The sequence below is a fragment of the Lemur catta genome, chromosome 8, assembly GCF_020740605.2.
Source record: "Lemur catta isolate mLemCat1 chromosome 8, mLemCat1.pri, whole genome shotgun sequence".
Taxonomy (NCBI): domain Eukaryota; kingdom Metazoa; phylum Chordata; class Mammalia; order Primates; family Lemuridae; genus Lemur; species Lemur catta.
This window is the reverse complement of record NC_059135.1, coordinates 65,228,050-65,252,476: the sequence shown is the minus strand read 5'-3', so window position 1 is coordinate 65,252,476 and position 24,427 is coordinate 65,228,050. Positions and strand designations below refer to the sequence as shown.

General features: G+C 35.4%; 1 protein-coding gene across 13 annotated transcripts in view; it reads left to right on the top strand.

Annotated features, from left to right (window-relative positions):
- PKP4 (plakophilin 4) overlaps window positions 1–24,427 on the top strand; it is a 219,944-nt gene that overhangs the window by 123,651 nt on the left and 71,866 nt on the right. For all 13 annotated transcript variants that reach the window (XM_045559812.1, XM_045559811.1, XM_045559815.1 and 10 more), the window contains one exon: window positions 20,614–20,648. In XM_045559812.1, coding sequence (XP_045415768.1) covers window positions 20,614–20,648 — 35 coding nt within the window. The remainder of the gene's footprint in view (window positions 1–20,613; window positions 20,649–24,427) is intronic.

The following is a 24,427-nucleotide window of genomic DNA, read 5'->3' as shown; positions in this document are numbered from 1 at the left end:
TTTGAGACAGAGTCTCACTCTGCTGCCCGGGCTAGAGTGCTGTGATGTCAGTCTAGCTCACAGCAACCTCAAACTCCTGGGCTCAAGCAATCCTCCTGCCTCAGCCTCCTGAGTAGCTGGGACTACAGGCACGCACCACCATGCAGGACTTATTTTTTCTATACATATTTTTAGCTGTCAATATAATTTCTTTCTATTTTTAGTAGAGACGGGGTCTCGCTCTTGCTCAGGCTGGTCTCGAACTTCTGAACTCAAACAATCCGCTTGCCTCGGCCTCCCAGAGTGCTAGGATTACAGGCGTGAGCCACCCCACCCAGCCCTTAAACAACTTTTAATGGCTCCCACTTGTCAGAGGAATTCCCAAGGGGTACATATCTTGGGGCCCAGAGGTGCTAATTTAGCAGTGGTTACAGATCACTCACTATAGCCTTCCAATGGCAGGTACACTCTAGATGGAAGTCTTGGCCAGGGGAAATATTGCAAGGTAAAGAAAGTCACCCTTCAAGTGTACAACATATGGCCTGTGTTCATGTTTCATGCAAGTGGAGAAGTTACACTAGTGGTTCAGCTTGTTGTATAACAAAACTGTGGAAGGATAGGAAAATATAGTTAGAATTGAAGATTCATTAAATAAAAATATGAGCATCATAGAATTCTAGAAACTATTTGTGAAATTTTATAGTGCAGATTTTAAAAACTATTCTTGATACCAGACTTAGAATGTTACCGTTGCTCAGAAACTCATCTTAGTTACATATGCTTTGTTTCTCATTTACTTCTAAATAAGATGTAGATGGTGAAAGAGAAATTTAATTTCTTTGCAGGCCATAAATTGGTTCCAAGTATTTTACCTTGCAAATCATAGTTTATCTGCTTATTAAGGTAAAGAACTAAATTTTCACTTATACTGAAGTGAAAAAGAGGTATTTAAAAAGTGGAGCTTTTAATAATTATAGAAAATATTAATGGCAACTTTTGAAAGTAAAGCACAGGTTTGAATTTTCTTCTCTATTTTATTTTTTTAGTGGGGAGACAGGGTCTTGCTCTGTCTCCCAGGCTAGACTGAGGTGGCATCATCATAGCTCACTGCAACCTCAAACTCCTGGCCTCAAGTGATCCTCCCACCTCGGCCTCCCAAACAAAGTGCTAGATTACAGGTATGAGCCACCATGCCCAGCCCTAAATTTTTACTTTAACTTTTTGCACATGATTTTAAAAATTGGATTATCCCACTGAGTAGTAGTTGGTTCCTTCACATTGTTCATTCCTTGACTGGCTGCTGCTGGTATCAGGAAGCTCCTCTAGGCACAGAGAAAAATCCTGTCATACCAACTAAATGAGGAAGAAAATGGGTGGCAATGTTGAAATTAAATAACTTCACAGTCTCCCTAAGCTTATCTCTCTCCTTTCAGTTAGTTTAAAGCCATGCTAAAATAGGATTCTTTATGGTTTTGATAAAGGTCATACAATATTAACAAATAGTCTTCTTATTGCCACTTAAGAAAAGAACTGTTTAGTTGTTTTTTTTTTAATGAAAAGATTTGATTCCCCACTGCCATTCAGATTTTTTTTTCTTTACACTTTATAGGGTCTTCTACTGTTGCCCATCAGGCTTTCATTGATACTACTAAAAATTCTAAAAAGTGTTTTAGGGCTGACAGTAGCAGAAAGGGCTTCTTCCTGGTTCGAATCTCTTCTTCGGTGAATATTTTTAAGTCATTATGAAATAAACCTCCTCAAATAATGTATTCTTTAAAAATGAGTCCTTAAAAAGACTGAATGCTTATGCCTTGACAGTTATTACTCATTTAATTTATTAATACCACTTCAGGAAGACGTGTGATAAAGTTTTTTGCCCCTTTGACCTTCTCACCAACCAAAACCTGAGGGTTTTATAAATTAAGTAATTATTTTATTGAGATATGTTTCGCATACTATATAATTCATACTTTTGAAGTGTACAATTCAGTGTTTGGTATATTCATAGAGTTGAACAACCATCAGCACTAATTTCAGAACATTTTCATCATCCCAAAAAGAAACACTCTGTCCATTAGCACTCCCTTGCCCATTTTTCCCTTTCTCTAGCCCCTAATAACCACTAATCTCCCCCCTGATAACCACTAATCTACTTTGTCTCTATGGATTTGCCTGTTCTGGACATTTCATATATGTGGTATTATACAATATGTGGCCGTTTGTGTCTGGCATCTTTTGCTTAGATGTTTTCAAGGTTCATCCATGTTGTAGCATGTATCAGTACTTCCTTTTTTTATTTCCAAATAATATTCTGTTGTATGGATATACCACTTTTTGGCATTTACGAATAGTGCCACTGTGTCTTGAGTTTTTAAGAGGAGAAATTCCTAAGGGTTTTGTTCCAGGTATTCTCAAATTTGTGGGGAACAAGGGAGATTCCCCTTGGCCTGTCCACCCATTCTCCTCCTCTCTGTGTGGGCTTGCCTTCTTTCCTTTCTCCTTTGCTTTCTGTTTTGGTAAATCCTTTCTTGTTGCTTAATTAGTTGTTTGTGTTGATTTACTTTTAAGTGTATAACAGGTAGAGCTATTTAGGAGTACTATGATGTTCATCACAATATAGTTCACCAAATTTCTTTTCTTAGTGTTGTATTTGGTCACTAGTGACTGTCTTAATGGTCAAACAAATAAAAGCTCCCTGACTTCATTTCTACTTCAGACTAAATGAAAAATAAACTATTTCATATTTGAATATAATTATCAGAAACCCTCTTTGGTATTCTACAATGAATAATTATTAAACAGATGCTCTTACGAACAAATTTAGCAACATTGAATTTTTGAGATGCAACTCTATTATAAACATAATAAAGAGTCCCACATATGAAAAATACAAAATGACCTGCAGCTCTATAGAAGTCATTTGTCTGGAGCAGTTTGCTCAAGCACAGTTCTTCCAGAAGGCATTTTTTATACCTACTTCTTATTGCCATTCCAGTCACAAGCCAGTTTCATACACGACATACAAATTCAAGTGGCAACTATTTCTACACATTTGAATTAAGCTTGTATGTCTAAGTCTTCTGTAGGACATGTGAGCCCAAGATAATTCAACCAGTATTCCGTTAAATAACCTACTTAACGAATATGACCATGTAGAATTTGGATGTTAAACCAGATACTTTAAATAAGTCTTAGAATCTTTTATGAACCTAGAACATCGTGCAGTAAAACATTTTAGTCACAGTGAATAAAGTATTCCAAAATGAATTACCTCTAGACTGAGCATTTTAATGTTAAACAGGTGATGTGGTTGGGAACCACAAACAAAATCAAGTTTATGATTAGCTTCAAAGTTTCAGATTATTTTAAGACTATCTTAATATATTTAGTTAAATATGGAGGCAGCCCAGCTGTATTAATTTTTCTAATTAATGCAGAGGAAAATACATTTTAAAATTCAGAGGCCCATGCATCTAAAATATATGCACTGTGCCATTATTTAATTATCTCTTAAAGAACCATTTTAATTAAAATAACATTATTTCACTTTCTGTAATTTTTCATAGTTTACATTTGATAATTACTATTTTTAAATTATTTAACTGTAATGACTTACTCAATTATAGCAAGAATTATATTACTAGGTGCCATTCCTAATTATTAGGTTTTTTAATCATGTGTATATATTGATAAAGTACTTTAAGTAGGCTATATATGGTATTTCAAGATGTTTCTTGAAAAAAAATTACCTTTGTTGCTTTATAGGAATTAGTAATAACTTTTACCATATTAAAGCAACAATGTTCTTAAATCCTGTATTTTCTTATTACTATTATCATTTTGGGGATTCTGTATTTTTTAATCATTTTTATCTTGAGAAATGTTCAAAATTATAAGCACAGGGAATGATATAATAAAAATTCAAGTACTCACATCCTAAAATTGAAAATTAATGAAAATTCATCATTGGTTTTGTTTTTGTGAAATAGATATTAAACATAAAATTCAAATCTCTTTTCCCCATTTTCTCTTCCCCATGACTAACCACTAGTGTGTAATCTTCTGATTTACTTTGTATACTTCGTATACTTTCTGATTTACTTTGTATACTTATATATCAAATACATATACAGTTCATATATATCATATACATATATACATCTGTGACTAATATTTTATGTTGTTTTTCCACCATATGCAGATGGTATAGTCTGTGTATCATTGTGCACCTTGTTTTTTCTATTTGAGATCTATCCATGTTGATATGTGTAAATCTAGTTTCTTTTTAACTGCTGTATGTATTTATATCACAGACTATTAAACTATTTAGCCATTTCCCTATTGAGGTTTTATAATATTATAAGTAATGCAACAGTGAACATTCTTGAACATATCTCCTGGTTCACATGTGTAAGATTCTGGAAAATATATAATTAGAAGTGGGCTATTTGGGTCATGAGTATACATTTTTAATTTTTCTATATCTTGCTGAATTGCTTTCTGAAGTAGCTCAACAATTGCACCCCCTCAAGCAGTGAGTAAAAATGCTTCAGGTTCCCATTTCTTTTCATGTGTTTCTTTTCTCTCTCTCTCTCTCTCTCTCTCTCTCTCTCTTTTTGCCAAGTTTAATATTGGACAGGCTCTTTAATTTTGCCCATCATTATCTCATCTTACTCTGCATTTTCTTGATTACCAGCAGGGTTGAAAATATTCCATTTGAGTTTCCTCTTTCATTGGTCATTTTTCTAATGAATAATTTGGCTTATTCTTTTTGGTTCCATCACTAGTTTTTTAAAGGAAAAATAACTCTGGAATGTATTTCTTAAAATAGTACAGATCCTAGTACATCATAGCACAAAGTACACCATATCAGTCTATTTTTAGAATATGAATCTTTTAGTATTATGTCAAGTATATAGAAGGAAAAAAACCTTCTATATATAATAACAGATCCCAAATTATTTAAACCTGCCATTTAGGGTAGGTGAAACCCCAAACAGATGATATTAACATTGCTTTCTGTGCCCATTTCCACGTTTTCTTTATTGACTCTGCATTTATATTTTTGTGCAGAAATTTAAGATGTCTTTACTAACTTCATTGAACATTATGCCTTTGCTTTTTTCTAGAGATACAGAGATACAAAAGCTTAGAAAAAATACTTCTTTATAATTACAGTGTAGGGAAGAGAACGATAGCCATTGAGCACCTATTTCATGATTGACACTTTTGATAGTGGAGGTGGTGGTATGTTTTGGTTTGATTTAGTTGTAATTATTATACACCTGAATGTAACATTAGGATGACATTTTCCCCTAAAGATAGTGTTTTCCTATTGGTTTTCCACAGGTATGTCAAGAAGTGGTTTGGGAAGACTTAAGTACCCCACGTACCTGCATCTTGCCACTCCACCCCTGCAAATGCACACTAAGTAAAATCTATCATTACTGTGCAGAGACAACTGTAACCCTCCTAGCCTCCAGCCCCACCTCTACTACCACTATTTTGTCTCTCCTATCTGGAAACTCTGAAGTGGCTGCTATTTCTATTCCTGGTTATTCACAAATATGTTATAAGTCATGTAAATGTTAATTTAAAAAATATGGAAAGCAACCTTGAAAAATATATTGCCCCTAATGCACTTTCTGCAGTTAATTATTTCAGGAGGAAAATTTTATCATTTCTTCATCTAATCACATGAATCTTCATGATAAAGATAAAGGAAGGTTGGTGTTAAAGTCTCATTGTCTTTACCATTTGGCAGGTTAAGGACATAGAACATAAAGAGGGATGTGTGCAATCAGATGTTTCCTTAACCCTTCAGAGAACTACCCTATACAGCTCAAATCCAATGATGTATGGAAAAGGAAATTGAAATTGTGATTATCTAGGTAAAAGTGAGGGCCATCCATTGGTGGATTTTCAGCAATTAATCAGCTTGCTGTAAAAATTTACACGGCACGTCTGCCGAGGGCGGGTAAAGAGAACGTGACAAGTTTGCCACACTTTGTAGTGTCTGAATTGTTGTCATAGCTAACTTCCCTGAGGCTTCACAATCTATTTAATAACAAATCAATCTAATCTGTTTTTGCATTGATTTTTCTACTCTGCTGTTGTGTTACTCTATAATTAAATAAGGGAAAAAACACTCCGTAACTGAAGAAGAAGAAAACTGTGTAGACTACAGGTTTTCACAGCTTAAAAAAAGTCTCCTATTAAAAAGTTATACATTTTGACTACCATCAAATGTTTGGTTTCTATTAATGGACTGCTTATAATCCAAAGAGGAATGTCCTTAGGATGTGGGTGTATGATTTCTTCTACCCCTTTTTTTTTTAATTGGAGAAAAACAAATAATAGCCAATTATTTTAGGATCCTGTGATGTATAGGTTTTGCTTCAGTCCAAGTCAATTAAAGGTTAATCTACCTCCCAGTTTTAGTTACATTATTAATAATGGGGCTATTTTCAATACAGAGAAAATTCAAGTACAATTAATAACCACGATATCAGAACTAATGATTAAGACATACAAAATATAGATGTATATGTATTTTCTGAGCAGCGTTAGCAAAGTACTTTTCAGTAGAGACTTATTTGTAAATATTAAGTGAAACGGTACTGTGTCATATTTCTTATGAACAAAGGCAGAAATTATATTATTGACTAGAGTAGCACATTAATAATAAGTCTAAAAATTTAAAATCTTGGGTGAATTTTGCGCTCACTAACAAAATAACGAATCTGAACCAATGATCATTAGTGGCTGACAGAATCACCAGCTGAAAGAGTAGAGGGAAATTTCACAATGAATGTGTCAAACTGATAGCACCTGAACCCACTGATCTATCTTATGTTTATATCACAAAAAAAGGAGAAACCTAGAAATCAGTCACCTGATCAGATACAATGGAAAGTACATAACATCACCCATGAGATATTTTTGCCCCAAAATTGCTTAAGCATCTAGATATAAATACCAAATTATGGGCAATACAAGAGACAAAGGAACATGTCAGATGAAACTGTACTGATGCATTAATTAGGTCCAGGCTGGAATTCTACAGGCCAAATGAAATAATTTCAAAGAGGGGGAAAAAATGGAGCTGAAGTTATATATTAAAAGAGAATTTTACCTATATTGCCCTTGCTCCCTCTATGCCCCCCCCAGTCAGAGCTTCAATCGTGTCCATCCCCCAGACAGTGCGCATCACACTCATTATATATGTATACACCCATCCCCTCCCCCCCTACATCTGCCCGACACCCGATCAATGTTATTCCTAAATGTGCTCTTAGGTGATGATCAGTGAAACCCAACCTAAACTTATGTACCCCCATAATATGCTGAAATTAAAAAAAATAATAATAATAAAAAATAAATAAGAGAATTTTACAGACATAGCAACCAAATGCAACATGTGGACCTTGTTTTGGTCCTGATTCAAACCAATACTTTTTAAAAATTGAAACAGGGAATATGAATACCGATTAGATATTTGTTGACACTAAGAATTTTACTGTTAATTTCTTGACGTGATATTATTCTAGCTATGTTCTTTTTAAGTATCTATATTTAGAGATACATCTAAAGTACTTATAAATGATGTCGTATCTGAGTTTGCTTCAGAATAATCCAGTAATGTAGAGAAAATAGTGGATGACAATATAGATGAAATAAGTTTGACTGCATGTTCGCTTTTTCACTGAAGATGGGTAATAAATACCTAGGAGGTTTTTTTAATTGTGTATGTTTTAAATGTTACAAAGCAAAATGTTCTGTAAATGTTAGGTAAGTTAGCTCTTAATTTTCTGACTGAAATTCTGTTTTCAAACTTAACCATAGTTTGTTTCATTTTTGTAAAACTAGTATGGTTATATTTCTTAAGATCTGAGTGAATATTTGTTTAAAAAAATTTAAGTGAAGACCACTTATTAGCCCTAATTTTTAAATTGTATAGGTTATGAATTTACACAGTATGGTTCATATCCTCCATAATGCCTTCTCATCAACAATGCTGACTCATTATGGCAACGAAAGGGGAAGGGAGAAAGAAAGATTAATAGATCAACCACTTTCTCTGTCATGTTGTACACTGGTGTTTCTCTTTGGATTCATACTTCTCAAAAGAAGAATGCTGGACATTAAAGCTAGACATTGAAGACAGTCTTGACCAATCCCTCACCTTGCCTATTTGCCATGGAGGGTATCTGTCCAGCCAGCAAACAGAGTTTATGGATCACCCACTGTATGTCAAGAATGCGGCTTTAGGTGACTTTACCCTGACCCTTCACTATCATTATCATCATTCCTTCTTATTCTAATAGGCTTTTTTCTGCTTCAACTCCCTACTCAGTAGTTTGGAAATCACACACATTTATGTGTGGGGGATAAATAGAGAAGAGAAGGAAATAAGGGTGGTAGGTAAGGGAACATGGGACAAATTAGGGATCCATGAGAGTTTTTAGGGGGGATGTAAAGCGTTCTAGAGCCACTTTTCTATATTCCAGCTGTCTTGCTATAATACATAGAAACACAGTGTGTGTTGTGCAGAATATTGACTGTATCCTTATGGGTCTGTTCTTTCTCCAGGACAGTTACTGATGATTGTGGGTCTGTGGTCTGCCCCATATGTGAATTCATTCCTCTTCAGTGCTAAAACAGCTGTTTATGGTGCTTGTCCATGAATCAAGAGCTGAAAATGCTGTTACAGTGAGAAACAGGTTTTTTTTTGTTTTTTTTTTTTTTTTCAAAAAGCAAAGCAGAAATTGAAGAAATATATTATGTTCCTCCTTTTTATACTAACAGGAAGAGTAAAATTTTTTTGAGAATTAAAGAAACTTTACTGTTTATAAAAATTAAAGATAAACACTCTGGGTAATCAATGGACAGAGGTGATATCATTCTTCAGACACATTCCAAATTTGATAGTACCTTTACATGAGTAGCAAAGAATTATATGTGAATAAATCATTTGCTTTTGAATATCTAAACAGGGCAAATGATTGGGGGAATAAATGTTTAATCAAAAATTTAGGCTTATGATATCTTAAAATTCCTTTTAAGTAAATTTTTATATAGGCTTTTCAAGGCATTTTAAATCCTAAATATTGTACATAATTAAATTATATGTATTTATTTAAAAAGCTATTTATAATTATGAATTTTAAGAATTTTTAGATGCCAGTGTGTGTCTTCCTATAGATCTCTACAGCTTAGTCCTACGTTAATGTTGTGCTCAGTCCCACACAGAGCAAGTAGAAAAACAGGACCTCTTGCTCCTTACCTACTTTATTTAAAAGTGTAAGATTTAGATTGTTTTATGCAAGTCTGGAAAAAAAATGATATATTTATGTGCTCTTTCTTTTTTATTTTAAATTTTTCTTTAAAAAATTATTTCTGTTTCTTCACCTTTGGAGGGTTTTAGAAGAATAGAAGTGAAGGAGAAAATAGCATTTTGAAGACCAGGGACACAAATAATGCCCAGTAGCCCATCTATTTCAGGGCTGACCCTTGCCTAAATAGGATCCTGGATTTTGGCAGAATATTTAAGAAGAGAGGCTGGTGTTGCACTTAGCCATTTTACTCTTTTCATCTCAGTTTCTTTCACTCTTTCAAATGTCAACTGAAATGTTAGAAAACCTTTCTATTCTGATTTCTACTTCAACTAGTTGGAACACCTGTTGTGGGAGAGGCTTAAACAGAAGTCGTGCTTCCTGTATAATTTATGGGGATACCAGAGGGAACTGTTTGTCTCATTTTTGTCTAGTACTACATCCTTTTGATCCTCCCCCTCCCATATGGTCTTTTGAATCTTTTATTCATAGATTCAAAGTACTAACACAAAATGCTTTTGTCAAAGAATATTTAACATCTTCTGATATGTGTTCACCTCTAGTCTGTGTGAAGGTTACTTGAATTGTATTTCTTGTTCCTTTAACGTTTTTGCTGTGCATAAAATAAGTAATTTTCTTTTTAGGATATTGGTCACAGTATTTTATTTATATCTTTTCCTGGAATGCATTGTAGATAGCTGTTATAAGGGTCCAAAAATATGGTAGAGTAGCATGAGAGAAAAGTGGAATGAAGAATTGAGAAAACAAGGGTGAAAATAAAATTGGACCAGGAATGAGAACACAGTGGCTGGGCACACATTGTACTCAAACTTGCTAGCAGCCGATGGAAACCAAGGCTGTACTTTTGTACCGCACTTTGCTGTCCCTGCTGCTCATGATTTCTTAAAGACAAGAGTAGTAAAAGCACATACTAAGAGCATGGCTAAGTTTTTCAGGTAAAGTATTGCTGAGAGGGAAATACAGGAGTCAGATTCTAGGCCTAAGACCTTTCCTGCATTCCATGAAGTATCAGGCCTGCCTTCCCATAGCTGTCTTGTTTGCTTGTTCTGTTGTTCACCCAGTGACTGGGCTTGGAGTGGAGATGAATCGAAACAGATCCCTGTTAGTGGAAGGCAACTCATGTCCTGTTGCTGATGGATCAGGAACAGCTATATCCCACATGAAGGACATCATTTTTAATTCCATTGCTCTTTTCTGTAACTTCAATATCACCCTCAGATCATATAAATAATTATCAAAAGAGACCCTTTGCCCTGTCTCATTTGTTATGCCTTGTTTAGTTCAAATTATAGGCATGAACCATTTTCAGGGGCAAAGTCATAACACACATAAAAATAACTAAACAATAATTATGGGCCTATTGTCACTTTTTCACTTTTCCTGGCTGCTGAGATCTTGGGAATAGCAGCCTTAGGAAAAGAGGTGACTAATGGCTATCCAGATGAAAAGCCAGGAAGAATTAATAAGTGATACATTCTGAGGAAGAAAGAAATCAGTCTCCATCCAATAGAGAATTGCCCAGCGTCTGATAACATGGCAAAGAGAGACTCATTCCGTGAAAAACTATGAATACGGAGGAAGAGATTTTGTGTTTGCTTTTGTTGAGATTGATTCTGAATGGACCCTAAGTAAATTTGGAAGAGGCTTCCAAGAAATGTAGTTAAATACCAAAAAGGATTGCTTTCCAAGTATTATTGCTAAGAAATCCTTACTGCCTAGGCTAGTGATTTTTCAAACCAGGGTCCCCAGATCCACTTAGGGGCAATAATGAATGTAGAGGGCAAAGATACCTGTTTGCCTTCCAACCCCCTCTTCTTTTTCAGCCAGGAAAAGCAGTTTACCTTCATTGTCTGTTTTACATATGGGCCTTCCTATCTTTGACTTAAGGAACTAGGGCCGTGGAGGGATGAAAAGCTATCCCCACCTGTTTGGGGAAGAATAATCAAGATAGATTGTTTAATTTTGTCCAACTGTTCTAGCTCTGACAGTAAGACAGAGAGTAAATCTCTAAGGTAAGGGATTTATTTCTTGGTCAATCCTTAGCTAACTAAAAGCAACAGATGGGGTCCCTGTTTTGCAAACAGGAAAAGCAAAACTAGTTGTAACCTAGCAGTTACGTATTGGTAGGTGATTCGAGTTCTTGGACTATGAGAAGATTTATAGCATAAGCAAGCCCTCTATTCCATCTCAGTCTTCTAGACTCCACTTCTCACCATGCTTGTTATGAGTATAAGATGAGCTCGAGGACATTCTTGTTGAGAATCAGAGTAAGGAGAAATTTGACCTGCCCACAGGGTGAATGTTTTTAAGACCTGGGACTTCCATAGGCATTATATTAAAAAAATGACATTCTCAGCATAAATTCAAGAACACTCAAGAAAGCTAAACCATCAAATGAGCTTTACCTAGGTAAGAACTCACAAGAAACTAGTGGATATTTTACAAATCCATTGAAAGACCAAGCAAAGTTTCAAATGTACTAATTAAAAGGGAAGCCAAAGCAATGCTAGATAGAAATAAATAATTAAAGTAGGTTATAAAAACTTATGTTTTGTTTATGTTGTGTTATTTGTATTGTTTTGGTAAAGTATGCATCTCCTTATCATAATTGAAGATTTAATTTAATTATAATTAATAAAGATATGGAAATTTAAGTGTTCGATAGGATGTGTTACACAATCAAGGTTTGTTTTAAATTTATTCTGAAACTCTCCAAGTAGAGACTGAAACTTAGGAATCATTAGTAGTTATTTTGCCAGGATCCTGGGGCGGGGGGGCGGAATCCCACATGCAGAATGGGAAATATGGGGTGATTGGGAAAATATGGAGCCCAGTTTCCATGTCTAAGAGGATTCTAGAGCAATTCATTGAAAAGCAATTTGTAATGCCTAGAGAATAACAAGGTGCTAAGTAATTGCAATGTGAATTCATTGCCAAAAAATTAAAAATGCAAAGAAACCAAGTTCCCTTTCCCTTTGTTTTAAACTGAGAAATAGACCTTGGAATCAATTAAAAAATAGACATAAATATTACTAAGGCAGTGGATTACAAAGGCAATTGTAAAGAACCAATTGAGTTGCCAGAACTTTCCACAGTGTATTTAGACTCCAGAAAACATACACATTTGCTAATTGAGTAACTTTGATTAGTAAAATAATAAAGCCTATCAATGGCACATAAAAAAGTTGAAAGGTAAGTTTTAAAGTGAGCAAATCATAAATTGAAAATAAGCCAGTGATGAATTGGTAAAGAGAGAAATGCAGTTTGGAATTTATCTACTTAATCTACTGAGATTTCATCTTGTAGACATGTGGGTTTTTTATTCATTCATTCATTCATTCATTCATTTATTTTTAACTCTAATCCCAAGAGTTAAGATGCAGAGGCTGGGCATGGTGGCTCATGCCTATAATCCCAGCACTTTGGGAGTCCAAGGCGAGAGGACTGCTTGAGACCAGGAGTTCAAGACCGGCCTGGGCAACATAGTGAGACCTCACCCATCTCTACAAAAAATAAAAGCAAAGTTAGCCTGGCATGGTGGGGTATGCCTATAGTCCCAGCTACTTGGGAGGTTGAGACTGGAGGATCGCTTGAACTCAGTTGTTTGAGGTTACACTGAGCTATGATAACACCACTGCCCACGGCTGGGCAACAGAGTGAGACCCTGTCTCAAAAAAAAAAAAGTTAATATGTGCACAAGAAATACAGACTTTTGTGTAGAACTTAGAACTAAGGATTAGAGCTCAAAATAGTAAAACTGATAGGAAACTCAGGGGTAAAAATGTGAGGAAAACCAGGCCAACAATGTACAAAAATACATTTTTAAAATTTTTCATAGTAAAGATTAATAGACATATGCTCGATGAATGATTATTAATTACCTCTATTTAATAAAAGAACACCTAACAATTATTTAAAGAATATTATGAAAGACTATGATGTGATAGTGAAATAAGTATATTATGTAGTGCTAGTTATTTGGAATGGTTTAAACACACATTTGAAGAGATTGTCACGACACAAAGGGGAGGAATGCCAGATTTACTTGCACATGTAGCATATTATATTGATGGTTGTTTATGGTCTCCCAAACTGGCTTATTCCCAACTCCTTATAAGTTTTGAGCTGTGAGAATCAAGATGAACTCTAGAATATAGCAGTATATTTCATACTGCTCTGTTACCTCTCCCACCAGACACTCCATGTTCAAGTTACTACCTGGGTGCTCCCAACACCAATTTACCATCTTTTAAAAGTATAAATTAAGAGATAAATTATTGGGCACATTCTTGACATAAAGGAAGAAGTGACTAGCTCTCCTCAACCCCATTCTTGAAGTATGACTGGTGGTCACCAGGGAGAAAAGGCTACAGATGGTAGGGAGTCCAGACAGTGGGACACACCTATGTTCTGTTCATAAATAAAACAGTTTCTAGAAATGTATCCAAGTGATTCCTCCCAATTAATACTAAGTGAAATTTAATGTTATTGGCTATAGTTAATTTTTGAGCTATTAATTTGGATTCTACACATATATTTATAAAATTTCTTAATGCAATGGTTTTTTTTAATAAAGCAGTAAATTTTACAGCTTGACCATATTCTAATCTCAGGCTGAGACCTAGTTCTTTTTCAACAGAGGAATAACTGTTGAATCCTGTCCCAATTCAGCGTGTCTTGTAGGAGACTACCAACAGCAGTCTGTATGTACTAGTGATGGGCCAAGCCCCATCTAGACCTGAGAGAAGCTGAGGGAAATGGCAGGGCAGAGTCACCATGTGTCTCCATCTGGTTCTCCACTGTCTCCTCTCCTGGTGTTTACTCATTGGTGTCCAGGCTGGCTCACATCACACAGAAGAATCAGGAGGAAATTGGGTATTGACTTACTTAAGTAAAACATTTTGTGAAATATTCCCGTTTTTATAGGAAGTAATACAAAGTGAAGGTAATAAACTTTAGAGTGTTGAGTTTCATGAGTATATTTTATGTGCGTGTGTGTGTTACATGGCACCTGCATATGCCATTATAGAATTTGTGTAATTCTGAAAGAATTTCCAGATTCTGTTCCTGCACATTCTACCCCAAAAATAGCACTGGAAGTGTGAAGCAGCATGGGGTGTGAGGCAACTGCAAGCAATCAGAAGTGCCTAGAATGTAGGTTTGTGTGGGAAAGGGCACACTAGAAAGAGCCAGGTGGTGGAGGGCCTTCTGTGCCATCCTAAGATGTTTGATTCTCTGCCACACTAAGATGTTTGCATTTCATCCTCTATGGATCTGTTGTGCATTAGCAGCAGGAGAATGACATCAGATTCGAAAAATCACTGTAGCAGCAGCATGGAAGAGAGCCTGAAAGGATGAGAAATCAAAGCCAGGAAGACCAATTAGGAGAGAAATGAAAGAATGATCCAGCCAAAAGAGGATAAGAAGATGAAGGCACATACTGCGTCAGTGGTAGTAAGGATGAATTCAAAACATATCTTTTGGAGTGGTGTTTGGGTGATAGCCATGTGTCAGATATTCCCCTAGGTTCTGACAGTACATCTATGAACAGGGTGGACTTCGAAGCCCTCATGGAGCTTACACGCTAGTGGGAAGAACAAACAATACAATGAATCCCTGCTCTTCAATTTGAGTGACTAGTTATTCCAAGTGATAGTAACTAAGTAGGAGTCAGTTTGAGGGAAAAGAATTTCAATGTGTTGAATATGAAGTGTGTTCTATATCTAGTATGCAGTTGGAAATACAGTCTACAATTAAGAGGTGAGGCTTGGCCTCTTTTCAGAGGACCCATTTGTGTTTCTTAGTTTATGATAACATCAGTCAGGATTTTGGGTTGCAAACAATAGAATCTCTCTGGCTTGCCTAAGCAGAAAAGGAACTTATTAAAGGCTACTGGGTGTCAACTCATGGAATCTTTAGGAAAGCCAGAGAACCAGATTCTGAATCTGGGTGTCCAGGAACAGTGCCTACTGCCACCACTGTGTCCACTGTAAATGCTCAAGATACCACTGCTGTCCCCACATGGGGCTTCTTATGACCCCTCGTTCCCTGGCCTACCCTCTGGCTGCAGGAGAGTTTGAGCAGGTAATTTTCTGACTCAAAATATGGAAAAATACCAAGATAAAGAGATTTTTCAAAGACATTGCACAGCCATAAATATCCAAAAAAGATATTTTTGCCTCCACATGTATCTGGATGAAAAAATTAATTTCATAAGTGTATGGAATTTTAAAGTGATTTGCTACACATTTTCATGTAATAATATAATGAAAGCATTGTGTCTTCCTGAAAACAAAACTGATATTTTTCACATTAAAAGGAATTGTTTTGATTTGTAAATTTACTAATGAGCTTGCTTTTGATTGTACTGTCGGACTGTCTGATCAGACAGTAGCGATCTTATGAATGGATTTCATTCTAAAAGATTGTGGATAATTAAGTTATTAAAAATTATGAATGCATCTTCCCATTGAAACAAAGTTATCATGGATGAGTCAGTTCCTGTATGTATTTTAAAATCTGTTTCACATTCCAGTGGAAGCTCTTAGAACACAAGCTGCTTGGCATCTTCAGAAGAGAAGTGAAAAGGAACCGGGATGGAGTCATTTGTGGGCACAGTGCCTATAGACACATTGTAGACATTCAATAAAAGTTGCGGAAGTGTTTCTAGGAATAGATGGTTAGAGGGAGAGAAGAAAGAGGGAATAAGTCTGTGTGTCTAACATGAAGTTGCCTCTAACTATTCTAATAAAAGTGGGTTGCATTCAGGGACTGGAAGCATTTCAAAATTCCATGTATTTATTGTCCAATCCCTGAATCTTAAAGTAGTGAACAATTTGAGAGTCATTTAAAGTGAGTAGTTCAAAAGGGAAATAGACTGTTCTGAATAACATGTAATAACCAGTTAGTCCGTGGAACTGTAGAATTTAGCGTGAAGGTAATTGAGCTGAATATGTGGTCTTCAAAATATACCATAGAATGTTCTGCTTATTTTTGATCATCATTTTTAGCTTGTTTTTCTAATGATTTATATCTTTTACCTTGAGTAGGGAAAATTAGTTTTAACTGAGGCTTCACATTGCCTTCACCTGGGAATACCTTATTAGATTTTGGTGACCAAAGGCTTTTTCAGCAGCCAAAATGGTGTTTGCCTAGTTGGTACACAAAGAGGCACTGGAACTTCCTACCTAGACTGGGGGAGAATAAGTTGACCTGCTTGCACAAAGTAATAGCTGATTATATATACCTGATCTTTCAAAACAATGCAAAACTCAGTATTTTTCACAATTTGCATTACTGCAGCAATATATATTAAGCATCAGCTCTGTGCCTGGTAATAAGCTAGGCACTTCATATAAAGAGATGAGCCAAATAGCCACAGCCCTTGCCCAATTTGAGCAATTAGATGGAACTATATTCTATGATACATAATTTTGAGGATAAAAAATCTTATAAAGGTATTTCATTAAAGTTTATGTAAGTTTCAAACTCAGAAAATAATAAACTTTTCATGATAGTCCCAAGAAACTTGAGATATATTAATATTAAACATTTCTGGATGGCAGTTTGATTTACTATGTACTTTAATATTGACATAAAATACCATTTTAAGGAAACACTAGGGTGATATCAATCTCAGTGCTTAGAAAACTAATTTAGATAATAGAACTAAATAATAAAAACAGATTCAAGAGAAATTGAAATTCATTGTAGGGAACCACTTTTAGAGCCACAAGATGGTGATGACCTACCCTCAGGAGCAAGACAAATGTCCCATTACTGATATTTGACTAAATTTTCACTTTTTTCCCATCAGTCCCTTTTGAAATCAGTTAAGAGTACATCAGATAAAGGAACGTAACGGGAGCTCTGTAGAAGATTAGCATGAACTGATTGACTCCACTCATTGGGAACATGTCCCTCCTGCTTGCAGTTAGTTCGGGGTCCTGGAATGTGAACTGCTGTGCCTGTGATGAAGAAAAGGCAGATCTCACACAAAAGTGAAGTTCAGGGAGTTCTTACTGAATCTAGGATTTTCAACCAGCAAGAGCTTCATTAACCACTTAATGACTAGGGGTTAACAACTTAAAACCTTAGAACTACAGCACTGAAAGGATTGTTCCCTTCAGCTGTTCCAAGTCCTTTATTTTGCAGAGGATTTCCTCAAGCCCAGAGTCACACACCTTTTCCTGTAAATTTAATAAGCACTCCAAAAACACTTGAATATGTGCTTTTTCTGATTGAAAAAAAAAATACTACAAATGTTTACAAAGAAAAAAATCCTCATAGTTGTACTCACAGAAATAACTGCTAGCACATTGGTTTTTATTTTTGTACACTTCTTTCTAGTCTTAGTGTATGTGTATATGTGTGCGTTTAATGCAAAAATGGGATCATGAACTCATGTAGCAAGTGTTTGGGAGCACTAACTTTGAAATCCGTTTATCCTGAGTTTGATCCCAGCTCTTCTAGTTACCAGCATATGTTTATTTATCTGTGAGATGAAGGTAATGAGGTACCTGTTCATAAGATTGTTGTAAATAACAAAAGGAAATAATAAAGGACTTAATTTATCATTTAATAAATGCTTAATAATCCATCCTGTTGTTCCTGTAATCTACCACACTGTCTCTTTAACTTCATTATTTCCTGTATTTATTGGTGAGCAGGCAGGCACAGATATGTTTTTATGCACAAATATTTTGATAGATACTGTATAAACCAAGGAAATTAATATAGCTAAATTTTTTTAAAATATTTTTCATTCTATCTAACCAACTATATTTTTGTGCCCATTAACTATCCCTACTTTATTCAACCCGCACGCCCAAACCTTGCTGCTACCCTTCCCAGCCTCTGGTAACCATCATTCTACTTTCTGTCTCCATGAGATCAATTATTTTTAATATTTAGCTCCCACATTGGAGACATGCAAGATTTGTCTTTCTGTACTTGGCTTATTTCACTTAACATAATGTTCTCCAGTTCCATCCAGGTTGTTGCAAATGGCAGGATTTCATTCTTTTTGTGGCTACATAATATTCCATTGTGTATATGTACCACAATATCTTTATCCATTCATCCATTCATGAACACTTAGGTTGATTCCATGTCTTGACTGTTGTGAATAGTGCTGCAGTAAACATGGGAATGCAATTATCTTTTCAATACACTGAATTCCCACCCTTTGGATATATACCCCGCAATGGGTCACACAGTAGCTCTATTTTTAGTTTTTTTGGGAACCTCCATACCATTTTCCATAGTGGTTGCACTAATTTACATTCCCACCAACAATGTACGAAGGTTCTCCTTTCTCCACATCCTCTCTAGCATTCATTATTGCCTGTCATTTTGATAAAAGCTTTTTTAACTGGGGTAAGATGGTACCTCACTCTAGTTTTGATTTGCATTTCTCTGGCGACTAATGATGTTGAGCATTTTTATATACCTGTTGGCCTTTTGTATGTCTTCTTTTGAGAAATGTCTATTCAGATCTTTGCCCATTTTTTTAATCGGATTATTTGGTTTTTTCCTATCAAGTTCTTGGGGCTCCTTATATAGTCTAGGGTTTTTTTCTTTCTTTCTTTCTTTCTTTTTTTTTTTTTTTTTTGAGACAGAGTCTCACTCTGTCACCCCAGATAGAGTGCAGTGGTGTCCTCATAGCTTACTACAACTTCAAACTCCTGGGCTCAAGCAATCCTCCTGCCTCAGCCTCCCTAGTTGCTGGGACTACAAGTCCACACCACAATGCCCAGTTAGTTTTTCTATTTTTAGTAGAGACGGAGTTCTCGCTTTTGCTCCAACTGGTCTTGAGCTCCTGAACTCAAGCAATCCTCCTGCCTTGGCCTCCCAGAGTTGCTAGGATCACAGGCATGAGCCACCATGCCCGGCCTAGTGTAGGTATTAATGCCTTATCAGACAGGTAGCTTGCAAATATTTTCTCCCATTCTGTGGGTTGTCTCTTTCTTTTGTTGATTATTCCCTTTGCTGTGCAGAAGCTTTTTAGCTTGAGGTGATCCCATTTGTCCAGTTTTGCCTTGGTTGCCTGTGCTTTAGGGGTATTACTGAAGAAGTCTTTGCCAAGACCAATGTCCTAAAGTATTTCCCCAATGTTTTCTTTTAGTAGTTTCATAGTTTCAGGTCTTAGATTTCAGTCTTTAATCCATTTTTATATGATTCTTATATATGGTAAGAGATAAGAGTCTAATTTCATTCTTCTGCATACGGATATCCAGTTTCCCCAGCACATTTATTGAAGAGAATGTCCTTTCCCCACTGCATGTTCTTGGCACTTTTGTTAAAGATAAGTTCACTATAGATGCGTGGATTTATTTCTGGGTCCTCTATTCTGCTCCATTGGTCTATGTGTCTGCTTTTATGCCATTCCCATGCTGTTTTGGTTTACTACAGCTCTGTAGTATAGTTTGAAGGCAGATAATGTGATTCTTCCAGTTTTGTTCTTTTTGTTTAGGATGGCTTTGGCTATTTTGGGTCTTTTATGGTTCCGTATGAATTTTAGGGTTATGTTTTCTATTTCGTGAAGAATGTCATTGATATTTTGATGAGGGTTGCATTGAATCTGTAGATTGCTTTGGGTAGTATGGACATTTTAACAATATTGATTATTCCAATCCATGGCCATGGAATATCTTCCCATTTTTTGTGTCCTCTTCAACTTCTTTCATCAATGTTTTATAGTTTTCATTATAGAGATCTTTCATTTCTTTGGTTATATAGCTAAAATTTTATCCTGGCTTGTAAGGCCTTATATTCTTGATGTAAAAGTCTGTGATGTAAATTTTGTAAAGCAACATTCAGTTCAAAACTGACCTCATTAATGTTGTAGTATCTAATGCCTTCTTTTAAAAATAAGTAAAATAAATAATTTTAACAGCTTTCTTGGTTCTTTTTAATGTGTATGTTGTATATATAGTTTTCATATTATCACAAAAAAATAGTATATTACGTCATATGAATACCATGAATCTCATACTTAGTTGTGCTGTTTTATTTGTCTTATTCAAGAAGAATTTTATGTCACTTCAAAATTTGCCTTAATTTCCAAGTAGAAATACAGTTTTGTCCCAAATTTATGTGGAAAGTTAAATATTGTCTAAAAACTTAGTCAAAAAGGTAATTTTAAATTTTATTTGAGGTTTTTATGTTTTATATAATTTAACATAGAAATTAAATGTTTATATGCAAAACAGGTCCACAGTTAAATTTTATGACAAAAGAAATAAATGTTCCATTTTTTTTCCTTCTTTTTGTCTAGCTCAACTGAGAAGTCATTTCCTTGGAGATCAACAGGTATGATTTTTTATTATATAAAAAAAGTAATCTCTTTGTCTTTCTTTTCTCTTTGTCCTAAATTCACCACATATGAAAGATGAATTAAGGAGAGTGTCTGCCACTTTCACAAATATTTGGTGTCTTCATACTCAGTCTCTATTCCATAAATCTTTACTGAGCCCCCACACATGTGCCTGGCACTGCACACATTGCTGGGCAGACAGTGACGGGCACAGCACATATGTCCCCTGTCTCCCTTGCCCCATGGAGCGTACATTGTAAAGGATAATGCCAACAATGTTATAATGCTAGAATAGGCCTTGATATCTAAATACTTTGGCACTTTTCAAATAAGACTTGAATGAAGAAGACTTAGATCACCAAATGCCCAGTATCTGAGTTTACCTGAATCTGGGACCAGGATTCTGGTGGTGTTTATAGTGCATACAGGGCACTCTGCTATTTTACAAAGTAGCTATTTCCAAGAAATGCAGTATTTACTCAAACTGTTGATTAGACAGAGATATGTGCACAGCTACCTAACAATAAGACTTATAAACAGCAGTTTAATACCAGGAAAGACATACTATGAAATAATATGTGGTTAACTACCAAGTAAGCATTATGTGGGAAACGTTGTAAATGGACAACGCACTTCTGATATAGCTCTGCAGAGAAGATGGGCCTGGAGCCTCAGGCCTGAAGGGTGGCCAGGCTGTTGAACAGGGCATTGTCATTGGACAGGAGAAGGGCAACAGAAATGTCACTGGGGAACATTTAAAACTGGTTTGGTAGATGGTAAAATGTGCAAAGGCTAATGCACTGGATTGGGTCAAATTATAGATTTATAAGTACCAGGGACTTTGAACTCTCTCACTGTTCACGGGGAGGCTCTGAAAATCCTTTAAGCAAAAAACCACATAATTTAAACTTTCCTCAGGAGAAACCGCAGAGCTATGGTGGGAGGAAGAGTTAGTGGCAGGAGAGAGCAGTTGAAAGATGATTGCAGAATTTGGCGTGTGAGATCATCTAACTAAGTAATTCCTAAGGATTTAGAGACTGACTTTTGTGTGGGAGGTGTAGACAAAGATAACTGTGAGGTTTTGAGTCAGGGAAGAAGGTAGTACCATTAAAAGAATTAGGAGAATCAAAATGGAGAGCCAATGTTGGAGTGGTGCTCTGGACTACAACGTTAGATGTATTGGAGTTGGAATGAAAGACAGCAAGTGATGACAGCAATAAGCTTTAGAAGTGTGATTACTAAAGAAAGCCCTTAATCGAATGTGAAGAAAAACACTTCTGTTAAACCGATAGATCCATGCACACTAATACTTTATTATGTGATTCAGACATGTGGGCTAACGTGCTGTGGATGAAGGACAACTACATTAGAGCAAGGCTGAAACCCAGGAGAGCAGCATATGCCATGAGAAAGCTGTGGCTTTTTATTTGGGGGAGTTAATGAGAGAGTGATCTGAAATCTGACCAGGGCTAACAAGGAGAGTCAGTTGAGATGCAGTGTTCTTTCCTCTACTTTTTCACAGCATTCAAAGTCATTGCTGAGACCAGGAGCTGTGCCTTCTCTGTTTGCCAAAGTATGACCTTGTGGTTGGTAGACTGTAGGTAATTCACCACCTGAGTGAATGAATACGTGCATACATGAGTGAATAATAAATGCTGCTTTACACTGTCACGGGAATATTTGTATGTGTGTATTAGCTTCACAACTAAATTCTGAGCCCTTGGAAAGTATCTTTTTTCTCTCTGCCTCAGTGCCTAGAAAGTGTCCAGCTTTTAGCAGGTATTGAAAATATATTTAATGAGTAAATGAGATGAATGTTTTCATTCAGTAACAAAAATATATATTTTGGAAAAAATATACACAAAGAATTTATAAGTTTTTTAAAATCACAAGAACTTTTTTGGATTCTTAACTTGACTCACAGTGCACTTAAAACCTTTACAGCCTAGTAGGACATTTACTACACTGTTGCAAGTCTTTCTTTCTGTATTGCAAATTTGGCACACATGCATGTGAACTTAATTTTTTTGTTGCCCTTATAGCTTTTTCTTTCTTTATATTTAATACAGTTTACCCATTTAAAGAGTCCACTTCAATGTTTTTTAGTATATTTAGAGTTATGCATCTATCAGCGCAATCAATTTTAGAACATTTTCATCACCCCCGAAAGAAACTGCATACCAATTAGCACTCACCTTTCCCCAAACCTAGCAGTCTTAGGCAACCACTAATCTATCTTTCTTTATGGATTTGCTTATTCTAGACTTTTCAGTAAGTAGATTCATATGATATGTGGTCCTTAGTGACTGGCTTCTTTTACTTAGCATGATGTTTCCAAGATTTATCTCTGTTGCAATACACATCAGTAGCTAATTCCTTTTTACATTTGAATAATATTTCATTGTGTAACACATTTATCCATTCATCAGTTAGTGGACACTTAGGTTGTTTCTACTTTTGGGTGTTATGAATAATGCTTCTAGGAACGCGCATGTGCAAGTTTTTGATGTATGTTTTCATGTCTCTTAAGTGTATATCTAATAGTGGAATGGCTAGGTCATCCCTAACTCTGTGTTTAACCATTTAAGCAACTACTAGATTAGTTTACAGAGTGGCTGTACCATTTTACATTTCCACTAGTAAAAAATAAGTGTTCTGATTTCTCCACATGCTCTCCAACACTTGTTATTGTCTTTTTAATTATAGCCGTTTTAGTAGATGTTAAGAAGTATCTCATTGTAGTTTTGATTTACATTTCCCTGATGCCTAATACACCTTTTTTCCTTTGGTTAACTTTTTAGTTTTAGTTCTTGTTGTATTTTAACTTTACCAGCTGCCTTCATATTGGCTTTTAACTTTTTAAAAATAATTTTCCTTCTGATTCTAAATGTAATATATACCCATCAGAATATATTTGGAAAATATAGCAAAGTATAAAAAGAAATTAAAATTACTTATAATCATTCTCATCACTTAGTCTTTCTATGCATTTATGTGTGTTACACATTTTTTTTCCTTTTAAACAAAATTGGGAACATACTGTATAGGCAATTATATTGGTTTGCCAATTTTTTTATGTTATACTTTATCATAAACATATGCCACTTAATATAAAATTCTTTAAGTTCATCTTTCATACTGCATAATTAATTTATTCCAGAAATATTTCCTAAGAGCCTTAAACATTTGTCTAGCACATAATTGTCAATGTTTAAAGCAAACATCCTTGGCCTCTTAAGACCTTCAGGTTTCATGGAGGTGAACTGTAGTTACATGTGGAAGTATATACGCTTACCGTTGGGGTAGAATACCGTAAGGGAAAATTACAAGTGTCTACAATATTTACCCATTCTCTATTGTTGGACATTCAGCTTGTTTCTAATTTTTCACTATTATACTAATAAATAACAGTGTGATAAACTTCCCAGTATATAAAATTATATCAGCACCTTTTGATTTACCTTAGGCTAGATTTTTAGGAAGAAAATTATTTACAGTACATGAACATTTTTAATACTTTTGCTATATGTAACCAAGTTGCTTTCCTAAAAGATTATATTAATTTTCCTTCTTTCCAGGTATTATTAACATATGAGATAGAGCCTCTGATTAGTGTCATCATTTGTATTTCTAATTAACTGGGGAATATAAAAATACCCTATAAATTGCCATTTTCTTTTCTATTGTAGGGTTAGTGTTTGATAGGTAAGAGTTCTTTGTGTAACCCAAGGATAGTAACTATATTTATCAGTCAGGGTTCAGTCGAGAAAACAGA